Source organism: Doryrhamphus excisus, linkage group LG7 (assembly GCF_037039965.1).
Source record: "Doryrhamphus excisus strain RoL-2023G ecotype Guam linkage group LG7, RoL_Dexc_Guam_v1.1, whole genome shotgun sequence".
In the NCBI taxonomy this organism is placed as follows: domain Eukaryota; kingdom Metazoa; phylum Chordata; class Actinopteri; order Syngnathiformes; family Syngnathidae; genus Doryrhamphus; species Doryrhamphus excisus.
In genome coordinates this window covers 1,557,069-1,574,706 of record NC_136363.1, presented here as the reverse complement: position 1 = coordinate 1,574,706, position 17,638 = coordinate 1,557,069, and the positions used below count along the sequence as shown (strand labels likewise).

Below are 17,638 nucleotides of genomic sequence, written 5' to 3'. Positions count from 1 at the left end.
AATGTCAGTCTTTCCATCTCACTTTTCAGCTAAAAAATCAAATAAACTCAAGTTTGGACTTGTCAAAAATTGAAATGATGAACTATGAAGGTCAACTATTCATATTATTGATACTGTGTGAACTGGACTACTATGAACTTGCACACACTGCCCTGCATTAGATGGCCCATCTGGTAATGTTATCTTCATGTGTCACACCCGTGAGGCGGATTTGTCACTCCTCATCACATCTTCCGCAACATTCCGTGGAAAAACAACAAACAAAGAATCTTAGTGTTTACGTTTGACGTTTACAAGTCGGCTGGGGAGTCCCCAGTGGAAGCTACGAGCCGGTATGGAGCGTTAAGTGATGTGGGAATTCCCGCTAAGACATCAAGTCAGCTTTCTCCAATCAATACGTGATGATGTTAATCGATACATGAACCAATGCGTGCAGCCGGGACACGCCCGTCGCCCCGTCTGCATCATCCACTTCTGCAAAGATGCTGACGAGGACATTTTTTTTTACTTTGCTTAACTTTATTAACGTCCTTTTTGTTAATATTAGCACTGGTGCTATTATTTCTAACATCATTATTGCTAACATTAGCAGTAGTGATGTTATTTGTTATGTTATTCTTGTTAATACGAGCAGCATCCATTAAGCAAGCGGGTCTGGGCTCTGGGGCGGTAGAAAGGAGAGGGCTTTTACCGCCATTTTCCTGTAAGCATACATAACTGCGAGGAGGAGGAGGAGGTGGTGGAGGTGTTGGGGGGGTGGGGGTGTCTCACATTACACGGTAAAAATATGGAAGTGAGATAACAAGGTTTTATCAGCGCTGAGTAAACATCAATTACACTGCAGTGTTGCAGCGTTAACGTCCTTTGATTGAATCATCACTGTGTGATGAAGAGGCGGCACACAACACATAAAAATGGCGTCGGGGGGGTCGGGTTTGGAGCATTAGAGGTGAAATGTGCTTAATAACTGTGAAATGCGTAGCTATTATGAGGTTTTGAGTATCGAAAACAGGCATTTTTTATATTTTTTCACGATTTGAGGGAGTGTTTTGTGATTGTAAACACGGCATATTGCAGGGATGTCGCAGGGCCAACATACATACACAGAATCTATCCTACTGAACATGCAATTTGAATATGAAAATTCAAATATGAAACTTGAATATACTCAAGTTGAGACTGTACAGCACAGATCGAGAACCACTGAAATACTGCAACACGTTTAAAACTCAACATTTAACCATAATTTCAATCAACATATGTTTAGACCCTCACGGGCTGCCGTACTCCCCCACACTGGGATTAGCCAAGGAAGCTAACGCTAGTTAGCGAACTTGCTAGCGAATTACCAACACTATTTGGCCAAAAAAACAACTTGCTAAGATTTATTTACATCAGTAAAATCATACACCATCATGACTCGAGTCAGAAAACTAAGACTTAAAGTTAACGGAATTAGAAACGCGCTACTAGCTAGACTGCGAGGCGTAGCAGCTGTCGCAATGCATTCTGGAACTTGTAGTATCAGTATAGTATAGTAGCGTTTCGTGCGTTAAAAGACACTAAATTGACCAGCGTGGACATATAAATACATTTTAGTGTTAAAATACAAGTGTACCACATTGGTAATGATAGAAGGTAATGATTTTTAGTACTGAGAATCTGCTTAGAAGCACAAACAAACAAACAAAAAAAAAAAGAGTACACCAATCAATTGAACAACAAACACACAACATACATGCTCAAACAAACACACCAAGAACGATAACAATGTGTATGCAAAAATATGTACGTACCAGTGTCACTTTGTGTGTCCCTTTCCAACTTTTTAACAACACTGTATCCTGGCATAATGCTAACTAACTAACTAAGCTAACAAATATGGCAGCCAATCATTTCATTAGGTAGACATAACTTCTTGCACTAACTTGCACTTTCTACCCAACCAAAATTATACATATAGAAAATATTATTTAAAAAAAAAACTAAATGACAACCATGCTTGATTTTACATATTTTTTTTACAATAATATAACAAAAGGTGTATTATTTTAATATTACAGCTTTTGTCAGTATTTGAACTCAGGTGTGCCTAATGAAGTGGTCCCTGTGTGCTCTGTTTTCCAGATAAGGAGAAACACACACACACACATAAACAAAAATAATATGAGATGTTAAGTGCTTTTTCAAAAAAGAAAAAAAAATGCTGACTATTCACTGGCTCAAGTGCTGGCGCCCTCCCCGGGATGACCGAAAGAACGGAAACAGGAGTTGGTTGGGAGGGAGGGGGGGGGGTGTTTTGTTAGCTGACGTGACAAAAACAAACACACAAGTATTTATTTTCCTCCGCCGGCTCTGCTAGCATTGAGAGGATCAATTATTTAGTTACACAGCGAGTGTTGGCGGTCACAGAAGGTGCAACACTGGCACTTTGCATCACGACATGCTAGCATCATACATTCCAAAAAAAAGGCCAAAATCTGTCAAAATGTATATTCTGGCTTGTTATTCCTATTTATATGTCACATGGCGGAACTGTTATCAGACCGCATAGGTCCAATTGGCTTGAAATTTCTCACACCGCAAAACAAAACAGCCGCTGTAACGTTAAGACAAATCGTCAAGAGCATTCATTCATTCATTTTCAAAATGACAACTTTTTGTTTGTTTGTTTCAATTACATAAAAAAATAACATTTTAGTGTAGTCTCCGCTTTCCCCCATTTTTGCTGTTTTTTTTATATTTTACAAATATTTTCCCCAACATATTTTTTCAAAATGACAACTTTTTGTTTGTTTGTTTGTTTCAATTACATTAAAAAAAATAACATTTTAGTGTTAATATTTAAACTTTATGCTGCTAATATGACATTAATTTTCCTCCTAATATTACGACTTTATTCTTGTAAATTTGGACTAAATTTCTGGTAAAATTTTGAGTGTTTTGTTGTAAAATTACACCAATTTCTTCCATTTCTGCTGTTTATAAAAAATTCTTCACCTTTCTTTTTTTTCAATGTATTATTTTTTCCCATAATATTTATAAAAATTACAATGTTTTGTTTGTTTCTTATGACATTAAAACATTGGAAAAATCATGTATTTTTAATTTAATATTTCAACTTCCATCCATCCACTTTCTATGTCGCTGATCCTCACTAAGGTCATGGGGTGCTGGAGCCTATCCCAGCTGTCTTCAGGCGAGAGGCAGGGGTACACCCTGGACTGGTGGCCAGCCAATCACAGGGCACATATAGACAAACAACCATTCACACTCACATTCATACCTATGGACAATTTGGAGTCACTTATTAAGCCTTAATACCAGGGAATCGAACCCTGGTCTTCCCAGGTCTATGATTGAACACTCGTCCACCGTGCCATAAAAATGAGACATTGGGTCGTCTCTGTATTCCAAATATTCCAAATATTTAATAATGTGAGTTATTTCCATTTAGGACTGAATTTTCTATACCACTTACCCTCACAAGGGTCGGGGGTGCTGGAGCCTATCCCAGCTGTTTTTGGGCGAGAGACGGGGTGGGATTGAACTCGGGTCTCCTAGCTGTGAGGTCTCCGTGCAGTCAGGACTGAACCAATTCCTCGGTTAATTGAAACATCCATCCATCCATTTTCTATACCCCTTATCGTCTTGAGGGTCGCAGAGGGTGCTGGAGCCTATCCCAGCTGTCTTGGGGCGAGAGGCGGGGTACACCCTGGACTGGTGGCCAGCCAATCACAGGGTACATATAAACAAACAACCATTCACACTCACATTCATACCTATGGACAATTTGGAGTGGCTAATTAACCTAGCATGTTTTTGGAATGTGGGAGGAAACCGGAGTACCCGGAGAAAACCCACGCATGCACGGGGAGAACATGCAAACTCCACACAGAGACGTGTGTGAAATATCATCTGTGTGTTTATGAAGTCAGCCGTCCAGCAGAAGATGATTTGTTTGGGGAACAAACTGGGAAAAGCCAAGTCGGGATCTGGCGTAATTCCATACAATGGCGCCAACAGCAGGTTGGAAAAGAACATCCCGGCCGCGTTGTTTGCGTAAATCAGCGCAAAAATAATAAAGCGATGATACGGCGTCGTCAGCAAGGCTGGAAATAGAGCGTCCATCGTAAAGCTCGTCATTAGACACACACTGGCATGCACACGCACACGCTGGGATGCTCTTTGTGGGGCGGCCGTCAGTGAAGAGCCGGGCCCCCGCGTGAGGCCAAGTGCTGAGAGAGCGCTGACATTTAGCGGCCGTATTGTTGGTGGCAGGATAGCCAATTAGCTCGCAAGCCCACCAAAAGCCTTTTAGTGGACGCACCAGCCCCCCAACCCTCCACTTACACCCCCCCCTCCCTCCCTCCCCGCTGACATTTCACCAGGCCCGTCATGTCGGCATCACACGAGGGGGGCGGGGGGGGGGGGGGCAGTCAGGCGGCGGCGTGCAGCGTTCAGCACACAGGAAGTAAAGATACAACAATAAAAGTCACGTCTTGATGAATGAGAAGAAGTTGGAAATTGAAGAAAAATATTAGAAATTGTTTATATATTATATAATCATATAAATATATTATAATAAATAATATACATATTCATTGTTTATACATTATATAATAATATAAATATATTATAATGAATAATATAAATAAATCATAATAAATAATATAAATAAATAATATAATTAATATCAATAATTGTTCATATATTATATAATTTTTAAAAAAGTGTAGTAGTATTGACTTTTAGTAACATATGTTTGATGAAATTATATAATAATATCAATATATAATAATAAATAATATAAATAAACCATAATAAATAATATAAATAAATAATATAATTAATGTATAAATAATTGTTCATATAATATATAAATTTTTAAATAACTATAAATTATAGCTGTAGTGCAAGTATTGACTTTTAGTAACATATGTTTGATGAAATTATATAATAATATCAATATATAATAATAAATAATATAAATAAACCATGATAAATAATACAAATAAATCATAATAAATAATATAAATAAATAATATAATTAATATATAAATAATTGTTCATATAATATATACATTTTTAAATAACTATAAATTATAGCTATAGTGCAAGTATTGACTTTTAGTAACAGATGTTTGATGAAATTATATAATAATATAAATATATAATAATAAATAATATAAATAAATCATAATAAATAATATAAATAAATCATATAATTAATATAAATAATATATAAATAAGTTCATATATTATTATTATTATTATTATTAATGTACAAAATGACAAATGATTACATAATTACATAATTATTATAATGTAATTATTTGCTTGTGGCTAGGGCATTTTCTTTTCTTTTTTTTTTTAGGGCATTTTCTTCCTTGACCTAGACCTGATCCACATCTTAAGACCAGAACAAAAGGTTGTAATATTATAAGAAACAAACAAAACAAAAGTTTTATTAGCTTTGTGAGAATGCTGTAATGTTATGGGAATAAAGATATGACCAGAATAACATTTATGGAGATTATTTAAGAAAGAAGAAAGTTCAAATATTTGGAAAATTAAAAAAAACATTTTAAACTGTAAAAACTGCTAGCATGTCTTACAAAACATCAACACGAGCATTAGGGGGCGCCACTCAGGTCCGCTGTCCAAGCATCCACTGTGCCAAAGATGAAGGCGGATGTGGGGGGTCGGTACGGAGTGGAAAACAGGAAGGAGCTAATGAGTTAGCCTCGCCCGCATGCCACCCTGGTAGCGTAGCGTAGCGTAGCGTAGCGTAGCGTAGCGTAGCGTAGCAACACCCTGCTGCTTCCTCCTGCTCTCCGGCAGCGCCAGAACCCGAGAGGTCCACTCAGCACTCGGCCGCTCTCCTCAACTCATTAAAAGCAATTAGACGACCGGGCCAAGCGTACGCCGCCAGCGAGAGTGGACAGACGCTTAATTATTCATCCCGCCTCCCCAATCACGCCCAACCGCCACCTTAAAGCTACCCTAAGTAATTCCCGTGCCCTGAAATGACCACCCAATCACCTTCGTGCTAGCCTAGCCGCCACTATGGGCAACATGTTGGCGTCTTATATGCTAGCGTGGCCTCACGGGTGGCGGTCGCATGGAGTACCGCCTCGCTTTGGCATGCAGAGTAGCACTAAGAAAGGATCATAAGATTATTATGTCATCACCATGAGAAATATGAACAAAAATATAACAATATAATATAATAATAACATATTGTAAACAAGAGAAATAATAATAATGATGGTGATAATAGTTAAAAAATACAATAATTATGTATTCTCATCATTAAATGTGAATATCAGATGAGTAGTAATAATAACTGTGATAATACTTCATAAAAAATAATAATTATTATACATTTTTTGAATATTTTCAATAAAAAAATCAATAAAAATGAACACTAATAAAGCAGGCAATAATAAATGAATGTATTGTAATATAATATATTTAAATATCAGAATAACATTATATTAGAAACAATATGAATAGTAATGATGCTAATAATAACCATAATAACCAACTTAATTATTATTATTAGTTAAATGTTGGTCATATTTAATTGAATGAAAATGATCAGTAATAACAATAACATTGACAATAATTACAAATACATTATTATTGTTTATTTTAAATATATACATATATATTTAATTGAATAAAAATGATCAGTAATAATAATAACATTGACAATAATTACAAATACATTATTATTGTTTATTTTAAATATATATATATATATTTAATTGAATAAAAATGATCAGTAATAATAATAACATTGACAATAATTACAAATACATTATTATTGTTTATTTTAAATATATAGTATGTATATATTTAATTAAATAAAAATGATCAGTAATAATAATAACATTGTCGATAATTACAAATACATTATTTTTGTTTATTTTAAATATATGTACATATATATTCAATTGAATAAAATGATCAGTAATAATAATAACATTGACAATAATTACAAATACATTATTTTTGTTTATTTTAAATATATATGTACATATATATTCAATTGAATAAAATGATCAGTAATAATAATAACATTGACAATAATTACAAATACATTATTTTTGTTTATTTTAAATATATATATATATATATAGATATTCATTTATTAAAAATATTAAAAATAATAATAGCAATAGTAGCAATAAAACATCAATAATAATAAAAATACATTATTTGATTAGCAAATTCAGATTTAATTGTACCAAATATTTATATATTTTTATGGGTTTTTGAAAAAAAAAATTCCATATGTGATCCAGTGATGAAGCAAGAATGATGATGATGATGATGATGATGATGAATTGTGCAAATAAGGCATTTTAGTAAGCGAGAGAGAGAGAGAGATGGTAATTCTAGCCTCTCGTTAACATTTGATTATTGTTTACACCCACAATGTCCACTTTCTATAAAGCTACACATGCATGAACGCACACGCGTTTGCACACGCCAATGGACACACACACACACACACACACACACACACACAGGGAGAGAGAGAGAGAGAGAGAGAGCGAGCGAGCAGGAGGCCAGGCATCCCTTATAAATACCGTCCCACGTTGTGATTGTGTTTGAGCCGCGTCACCATGGTGACGCTTCCTGGCTTGTTTATAGCGACTGCCGCCATAAATTAAAATGATCTTAACAACACTTTAAGCGTTGATGGGGGGGGGGGTGTGCACGTGGGGGGGCGCTTCGCTGGACACAGACCCGCGTCCAAAGACAAACAGGGTCCGGCGCTAAAAGACGGACAACACCGCTAAACGGAGACGCTGGAGCGGGACAACGCCAAACGCATGGCAAGAAACAAACATGGCGACAAGAGTGTGAATTCATCTTCCCTCCGTGGGGGGTCACCGACGCCAACAAACATGGCGTCGTGTCGTGTTTGACGTAGAAAGGCTCCATTTTTTAGGTGGCGCTTATCTGATGGAACGCCATCCTGCAGCTTCCTGTGTCCATCTTCCAACGACTACCATCGCCGCCCCCCCTGTCCCAGCTAGATGACACCCACCAGGCTTTGCTACACGTCTTAAAATAAAGTGGAAGCCAAATGTCTGTCAGGAAGCTCCATCACAGTCCATAACATGAACCGGGCCCGACCCCTGGGGGGTTCCCAGGATGAAGGTACTAGACAAATATTGGGGCGGGCCGCCCCTGGGGGGCGCACTGGGGAACTGTTTGCGTATTTTTTTGCGTTCAGTCTGTACAGTACAGATACATGAATCAGTACTATCAGTTTTGTGAAAGTCTGTCCCTTGTGGGGGGGACATGGGGGACATAAGGGGCCGGGGGGGAGGACCCATGAGGGGGACCCATGTGTGGGTTTGAGATACATATGGGACGTTGGCGTGTTGAGCTCACAATGAAGAACGAAAAAAGCACCAGGTTCCGTGTGACGGCGTGGGGACGCTCCACTCTCACGCTCTGATGGGCATGCCTTAACGACACTACAGAATGGAACGGGATTCGTGTAATAAACGAGTGACTTTTGGCAGCCCTAAAAGAATTAGAATCTAATACACGATCATAATAAAGTGGTGGACGGGTCCAGAATAGACTCCCGAGGCTAGCTTGGTTAGCTTAGCTAGCTAGGCTAGCTCGTGACAATCAGGTGACACAAAGGAGACTACTGCAGATTAAGAGGGTGTCAGCACCCCGCCCTCGTCGACAAGAGACGTGAAACAGGACATCAGGACTGAGGTTCAAGGTCTCTGCAGGGAAACCCGACTCCCTGACGGACGTCCTGACACCGCCGGGCGGTTTTTGCACCCAAAGTAGAAATGAATACCGAGCGCCTTCCCGCCCGCGTATGAAACCCGGCTGTTGTCTTTGGAGGACGAATAAAACGGAGCAGATCACAACAGTGTGGTCACCTGGCAACCACACACAACTTTGGCGTCTCCCGAAACGCCAAATCCAAGGTCTGGTGGATGAATCACCGCCTGAGTTCCCGCTGAAGCAGGTCAGGGTGGCCTTCATGCCAGTGGAAGTCTTCGCCGTCAATCACGTCACCGTTGGGATGTCTTAAAATACAAATAAAAACCAAACTCTACGTGGAGATGCATTTTAACACGTGCAGCGAAGCCTGCTGTTTGACGAGACCAGGGGGCCATACATGGGGTGGGCTTGTCTGGCACAAAAGTGAGTGTTTGAGAACCTCTTCTCGCCAAAGTGGAACAAAAAAGGGAGAAAAAGTTTGATGCCCCGAAAAGTCAAAATCAATTCAAGACTGTCATTGGAATAAGCACAATTTTACCCTTGACAAATGTATGTGGTTATACATTTTCACACGTTTATTTTCATACGTATATGAAGAGAAATGAGTTAGTACACATGCCGAATATTGAGGCCTGAGGGGTCGAGTTTGTACACCAAAATTAATTAGAAAACACCTCTTTGTGTACAATAAACAAACAAATTAACAATATGTTTAATTTTGTTGTTGTAGTTCGCAATGGTGTTTGCATCGTAGCGTATGCAGACCAAAGGCACCGTAAATGACAGATTTTTCTTAGGTTTGGTGCTGATAAACAGCTTCTGGGGTCACATATTATTGTTAAAACATAATTTAAAAGTCAAAATTAATTCAAGACTGTCATTGGAATAAGCACAATTTTACCCTTGACAAATGTATGTGGTTATATATTTTCACATGTTTATTTTCATACGTATATGAAGAGAAATTAGTTAGTACACATGCCGAATATTGAGGCTTGAGGGGTCGAGCTTGTAAACCAAAATTAATTAGAAAGTACTTCTTGGTATACAATAAACAAACAAATTAACAATATGTTTAATTTTGCTGTTGTAGTTCGCAATGGTGTTTGCACCGTAGATGATCTTTCTCATGTTTTGTGCTCATAAACAGGTTAAAAGGGACATCGAGTATTTTACTGTTAGGATATTATCGAAAAGCATAAAACGGGACCTTTAGGTGGGGCATCTCAAACAATTTATCATGTGATTAATTAGTTACCTTATTAAGGTGGAGCAAAAGTGGCAGAAATTCCATGCGGTGGAATGGATTGATTAATTGATTGATTGTTTTCTTTCTGGCAAGCAGACAAACATGAAGACTGATCCTCCCAACAGCTGACGCTCTTACTTTGCCTGCTGGTAAAAGACGAGTCGCACACGTGAAGAAGACAAGAGAGGCAGCAAGGACGGACGGATGGAAGGAAGGAAGGAAGGAGGGAGGGTTGGGGAGTCAATTAGAGCGGGGAGGGGCGCTTTAATGAGAGATCCAGGAAGGGTAAAAGCATAAAGGATTCCTAATGGAGCAGAATTTACACAAGCTGCTGACGTGAATAGATTAAAAAATAAAAAAATTAAAAGAGGAAAAACAGAGAATAAGAAGACGTAGCAGGAGGGATTGCTTTTTTTTTTAAAGAAACAGCTAGCCACAAATCTCACCACATTATCTAACCTCCAGCAGTTCTTTCGTAATGAAAATGTGCTTGTGGTGCATTTAGCAAAAACAGAAGATGTGATGCTAAGCTAAGTGCCTTTAAATAAATCCGAGGTGGAGAGCAGCAGCCAGGCCGTGGGTATCTCCCTCCACATTTATAAATACTGCGACTTTAGGCTTAAGCTTTCCTAAACACACACACACACCACACACACACACACACACACACACACAGTTGCTGGAGTGTGGGCCATAAAAGGTGACAGGGGATGTTTTCCTGCGCGGAGCCAAGACAGAAAGTTCCACTTGGACGTGAGAATTCACTCATTGAAGTCATTTTGGCCCATTAAACTGAAGACGTTACTTCAACTTTCTCCACTTCAACTTTGACCACTAGTCAGCCATTTTTTTTTCAAATAAAACACAAAAGCCAATCCAACCTACACTTTGTCAGGATGTCAATATTCAACGACATTTGACATAAATGTTCCCTAATATGTTCCCTTTCCACTTCCTGATTGCTGTGGTGTTGAAATACAACACAAAATGAGGGGAAATTATTATTAAATTATTTTTATTTTACTTTTTATTATTGTGTTTGCGGCCAACTAAACTCTCATTTGTGCATAGAAAACATATTGTTAGCAAATACCGCTGAGGAGTGTTTCATTTTAATTTTAGAATTTTTTTATTGTCATGGTTGTAGTTTACCATAAAAACATTCATATTCTACATTATTATTATATTATAAACATTATTAATTTAATTTAATTTAATTTAATTTAATTTAATTTAATTTAATTTAATTTAATTTAATTTAATTTAATTTAATTTAATTTAGTGCAAGCATTCAATGTAATACATTTATTACACTATTACATTATTATTTATTAATACGTTAATTTAATTAAAAAAAAATTTACATGCAAGCATTCAATGTAATACATTTATACACTATCACATTATTATTTATTAATACGTTAATTTAATGTAATTTAATGTAATGTAATGTGATGTAATTAAATGTAATGTAATTTTATTTATTTATTTATATATTTATTTATATTTATTTATATTTATTTTATTTTATTTTATTTTATTTTATTTTATTTTATTTTATTTTATTTTATTTTATTTTATTTTATTTTATTTTATTTTATTTTATTTTATTTTATTTTTATTTGTTGTAAAAGTGCAAGCATCCAAATGAAATAAATCCAGATTTCATTTCATTTCATGTTCATCATCATGCTTTTATTGTGTGATTAATAATATTTGAATAAATGAAATGAAATGTAATAATTATGATGATGGTTTGGTAAAAAGAGCAAGTACATGAAAAACCCAAAGAGAGGAAGTACAGACAGTATTTTGCTGTGCATAGTAGAAATATTGTTCAATGAGTTATTATTATCAATATGATTGTGCAGTAGTATGTATGTATGTATGTATTATATATATATGTATGTATGTAATTCATGTTGGTATTGGTGTCCAAGCAGACCCAGAATCAAACCTTGGTCCATATTAAGAGCAAAGTAAAAAAGTCCACATGAATAATCCTTCTATGCCGGTTATGAATAATTCACAGGAGGAGTATTTTCACCCTCCTGGAAGCCATCAATCGCTCCCACCAATGGCGTCTTTTCCTGTCCGTATATTGGAGGCGTGACACGGCTTCTCGCTAGCGGCCGACGGAGGCGCTCCGATTTTAGCTCGGAGTCGCCAAGACCCCGTCGAAAGGAACCGCGGGCGGGCAGCGGAGACATGTGACACGCTATATGCGGCCCTGCCCATCTGGAAAAACGGCCGACAGGGGGAGGGGTTGGGGGGTCAAAGGTGAGGGGAAACACCGAAACCAATCCCCCGGCTGAGCGAGGGTCAATGATGGCGCTCGGAAATAGATGATTTACAGCGAGGTCGTGTCATACGGAGGATCTTTGATGTGGTCCAGGAAGCCAATGATGAACACGGAACGCCACAATCGCATGAAGACTCGTTTCGGTCCCGAGCTGTCAAAAAGTCAATAGAGGAACAATTTAAAGAGACCGAGATCGCCGTCCTGTGTGGGACTACTTGGGAAGCACGCCACGCTTTTATGGGGGGGGGGGGGGGGGGCTAAAAAGCAGCTAAATCATCAGGACTTAAAACTCTTAAACAAGCAGACAGAAGCACGCAGCTTTACGGCCCCTCCAGCGAGGAGACCCCAGCCAAGGAGCTCTCGTGGCTCCGGGGGGCCCAGATGTATATATATATATTACCAGACCAGAACCAGACCAGGGATCCAAACCATCAAGCATACACTAGCAGTCAAACGCCTGCGAGTGTTTCGGGATGCTTTGGCGACTGACGTGTCTCATTACTTTTGATCATTCAAAAATTTTGAGACACTTTACTATGTTAATGTATGACGAAGTGTCTCATTACTTTTGACCATTCAAAAATTTTGAGACACTTTACTATGTTAATGTATGACGAAGTGTCTCATTACTTTTGACCATTCAAAAGTTTGGAGACACTTTACTATGTTATTGTATGACAAAGTGTCTCATTACTTTGGAACATTCAAAAGTTTGGAGACACTTTACTATGTTATTGTATGACGAAGTGTCTCATTACTTTTGACCATTCAAAAAGTTGGAGACACTACTATATTATTGTATGACAAAGTGTCTCATTACTTTTGAACATTCAAAAGTTTGGAGACACTTTACTATGTTATTGTATGACAAAGTGTCTCATTACTTCTGACCATTCAAAAGTTTAGAGACATTTTACTGTGTTATTGTATGACAAAGTGTCTCATTACTTTTGAGTGCTAGTGTGTTTGTTTTGCTTTTTTTGCTCACTTTTTGTCCCATTAAAATGACATGCATGTCTCATGGCCCTTTATGCAAATGAGATGATGGTGCTAATTGTTAATTGTTAATCAATAGTGTTAATTGTTAATACATTTAGGTTGTTTATATTGTAAATATTATTGTATATTGTTTATATTGGTATTTTTTTCCTATTTAACTGGTTCTGTCGTCTCTGTCCTCTAATGTAATGTAATCTAATCTAACGTACAACCCCCAACACCACAAGTAGATAGCAGTCCTGTGATAAGGATGCTAGAAATACTTAGCATGAAATACTCCCAGTTGTCCCCGAGTGCTCCCGTTTTCTGGAGTGTACGCCCCACCCTGCCTCGTTACACCAGCAGCAGTAATTAGCGAGATCAAGGTAGGTTAACGCCCCCCCCCGTATCAATTACCGTAGATCAATGTACTTTGAGTCAGCTTCCCTCCGACGTGACCTGCCCTCTAAGGCAACAAGATGGTGGAGGGTACCGGGCAAAAAAAACACGGTGTGGGATTTCCCTGTGAAAAAAAAATCCAACATGGCATCAGCGTCCAGGCAGCTGCACGCGCACGCCTCCTCCTAACGCGCAGGGAGCGTCCACACACAGGCGTCCACAGAGCATGCAGGGACACAGCTGGAGGACAACTGTTGTCCTCCGCTGGCAAAGACGCTTGAACACTGACACGCTTTACAAAAATAAGCCGCCAGTCAACTTTGACTTTTGCCGGCCACTTTGGGGGCGGGGGCGGGGGGGCGGGGGGGCATGGGCGGCTGACACGGCGTTCTTTGAATTGACAAGGACAATAAAAACACACATCTCAAACAACTTCATGTCGCCCACTCACAGAGTAAGTCATGACTTAGCGGTCATGTCCGAGCGGGGGCACCTATTCACACGGGGGGGGGGGGGGGGGGGGGCAAAGGCGCTTAATACCGTGGCCGTTTCCCAGTGGATGCCATGTCAATCAAGGACAGAATGTCTGCGGCGGCCAGGACAGGTGTGCTACTACTTTTTCTAGACCAGACACTTAACAGTCCAAATATATTGGACCGGATTGAAGTCACGACTTGACTTGACTTACGACTCATTCGGGGCCACTTAAAGGGGACCTGTCCACTTTTCCCACCTATAAATCACTCTGTCATTTAGAATATAGCAGTCTCTTCAATGCAATAGCAATTTATTGACGGTCCCTAGCATGACGTAGCCACCGAATTAGCAGCCATGTTTCCATCACATGAACCCAGCCAGCTGTGACTACAGATATAGTTTACCACCACTAGTGTGTGACTGAGGAGTGACTCATTGTGAAGCATTTTGGGTGCACGGTGAAGGAGTGGTTAGCGTGCAGGCCTCGCAGCAAGACGACCCGAGTTCAATTCCACCCTCGGCCATCTCTGTGTGAGTGTGAATGGTTGTTTGTCTATATGTGCCCTGTGACTGGCTGGCCACCAGTCCAGGGTGTACCCCGCCTCCCGCCCGAAGACAGCTGGGATAGGCTCCCGCCACCCTCGTGAAGATAAACGGTAGAAAATGAATGAATAATAATTATTATTATTTAAAAATAATAGGCTTTTTTTTACTCACAAACATTTAGAATTTAAAACCAGTATCATAAATAAACTAATATTATTTTGAGATGACACTGTAATAAAAAAAAAACATATTTGTGTCAGAGTGAGAGGTCACACTAACTCACATTTTGTATTTGCTGAACATTTGTGGGTGAGTTTAAGAGCTAATATGCTAATAATAATGAAAAATAGTCATACAAAAATACACTTACTGACTATATTATATACATATATATATTTATTATGATATTAATAGCATATTATTATTGTTTTGAAATAATGTCCCATATTTCCAAAGATGATATCCCTTTACAGTACCTAAAATGTGATGTAGTTGTCACTGTAGTTCTGCATTGTCCACTACTTATTATAGATAAAAACTTATTTCCAATGGAATTAATTCCAAGTTAATTATAGAAAACGCTATTAATCACAATGAAATATTTTCATTGTGACGCATAATACGCTCCCAGTTTCTTCCCCACAGGACTTCCAGTCTATGAAGCACAAAATGTGTATTTGAATCAGGTCATGTGACCTAGTACTCTTAGTGGTCCTAATGATGAATCGTACCAAAATATTGTACTTTTTCTACAGTTATGTCATCATACTTCAGGACGACATGTTTGGTAGCCTTAATACTAAAAAGTTCCAAAATATTAGATGTCAGTGATGTCAAAGTACCGTATTTAAGTCACGACTTAATGATAATCATGATGTGCTTTGTCAATAAAGTTTCATTTAAATGTTGGCAGTCACCAAAAGTAGTTTTAATGATGCTACCAGTTGGATACTCCTATGCTAGCTAATGATGTGTACTCTTTATACACCACACATTTATATATATATATATATTTTTTTAAACAACTAACCTTTATTCATTTCCTGTGTATTCATATTACTATAAAACAGCCATCCAATTCCATTTATGTTTGTGTCAAATAGTACAACGTGTACTTTAGTACTATTGAGTACTATTGGACTAAAGAGGTGAGCTAACAAAAGCAGGCTCTGCATTTTAGCCTCTGGGTTGAAGTTGAAGTGCTCTCAGCAACTTTGCTAATAAATAAATAAGTTCATAAATAAATGAGTCATATAAAATGGTTATTTGTCATATTCAAAAATATGTAGCAGACGCAGCATGTGTGATCAAACATCAAAACCTTCATCTGCTGGAATGATGATGATGATGAGGATGAGGATGATGATGATTCTTCAACAAAATGATTCCAAACTTCAACTTCTTCAATTCTTAAGCAGCAAAACTCTGTAAGGTTATGCCGATATGGATATATGGATATGTGAATATATGGGTATATGAGTATATAGGTATATGAGTATATGGATATATGGCTATATGAGTATACGGGTATATGAGTATATATATATGGGTATATAAGTATCCGATTATATTGGTATATAAGTATATGGGTATATGAGTATATATATGGGCATATAAGTATATGGGTATGTGAGTATATATATGGGTATATAAGTATATGGGTATATGTATGGGTATATAAGTATATGGGTATATGAGTATATATATGGGTATACAAGTATATGGGTATATGAGTATATAGTATATGGGTATATGGGTATATAAGTATATGGGTATATGAGTATATATATGGGTATACAAGTATATGGGTATATGAGTATATATATGGGTATATAAGTATATGGGTATATGAGTATATATATGGGTATACAAGTATATGGGTATATGAGTATATATATGGGTATATAGTAAGTATATGGGTATATGAGTATATATATGGGTATACAAGTATATGGGTATATGAGTATATATATGGGTATACAAGTATATGGGTATATGAGTATATATATGGGTATATAAGTATATGGGTATATGAGTATATATATGGGTATATAAGTATATGGGTATATGAGTATATATATGGGTATATAAGTATATGGGTATATGAGTATATGGATATATGGGTATATGAGTATATGAGTATATATATGGGTATATAAGTATATGGATATATGGGTATATGAGTATATGAGTATATGAGTATATATATGGGTATACAAGTATCCAGTTATATGGGTATATAAGTATATAGGTATATGAGTATATACGTATAAGTATATGGGTATATACGTATGGGTATATATACTAGTATGGGTATATAGTATGTAGGTATATATATATGGTATATAAGTATATGGGTATATAAATGGTATATAAGTAAAGGGTATATGAGTATATATGTATATGGGTATATAAGTATCTGGGTATATACAGTAAGTAAAAGTCACTCCGTGAGACAAGAGGTGGCTGGAGATCACATGGAGAGGATGAAAGGCTGAGAAGCTGGATTGTCATGCAAGTGGACAAGAAGAAGACAAGAAGAAGACAAGAAGAAGACAAGAAGAAGAAGAAGAAGAAGAAGAGAAGACTCACATGAAGACGTGGTAGATGAAGGCCCATCCCCTCGGTCTCTCCAGGACGTTGTACAAGCAGTTCTGCAACTTTCGGAAGCGCTTGCCGGTGGCCGACGTGTTGGTCCGGGGTCCCGGAGGTCCCGGGAGCGGCGTGCCCAGCAGCCCGGTGCGGTGAGACGGCAGCCCTCGCTCCGGCGTGGACGGCTCGCTCCGCTCCGTGTGGACGGCGGTGAGCGCCACGAACTCCACCCGCCGGTCGTCGCCGGGGGCCGGGGGCGCCAGCATCCTGACGCCGCCGTTGTTGGACGGGCTGCCCAGCATGCTGGAAGAAGCGTCCCGGCG

At 38.0% G+C, this 17,638-nt stretch overlaps 1 protein-coding gene across 2 annotated transcripts in view; it reads right to left on the bottom strand.

Annotated features, from left to right (window-relative positions):
- Positions 1 to 17,638, bottom strand: part of kcnq4 (potassium voltage-gated channel subfamily Q member 4) — a 39,490-nt gene extending 21,852 nt beyond the window's left edge. For both annotated transcript variants that reach the window (XM_078791872.1, XM_078791873.1), the window contains exon 1: positions 17,316 to 17,638. In XM_078791872.1, coding sequence (XP_078647998.1) covers positions 17,316 to 17,617 — 302 coding nt within the window. In that variant the 5' untranslated portion in view covers positions 17,618 to 17,638. The remainder of the gene's footprint in view (positions 1 to 17,315) is intronic.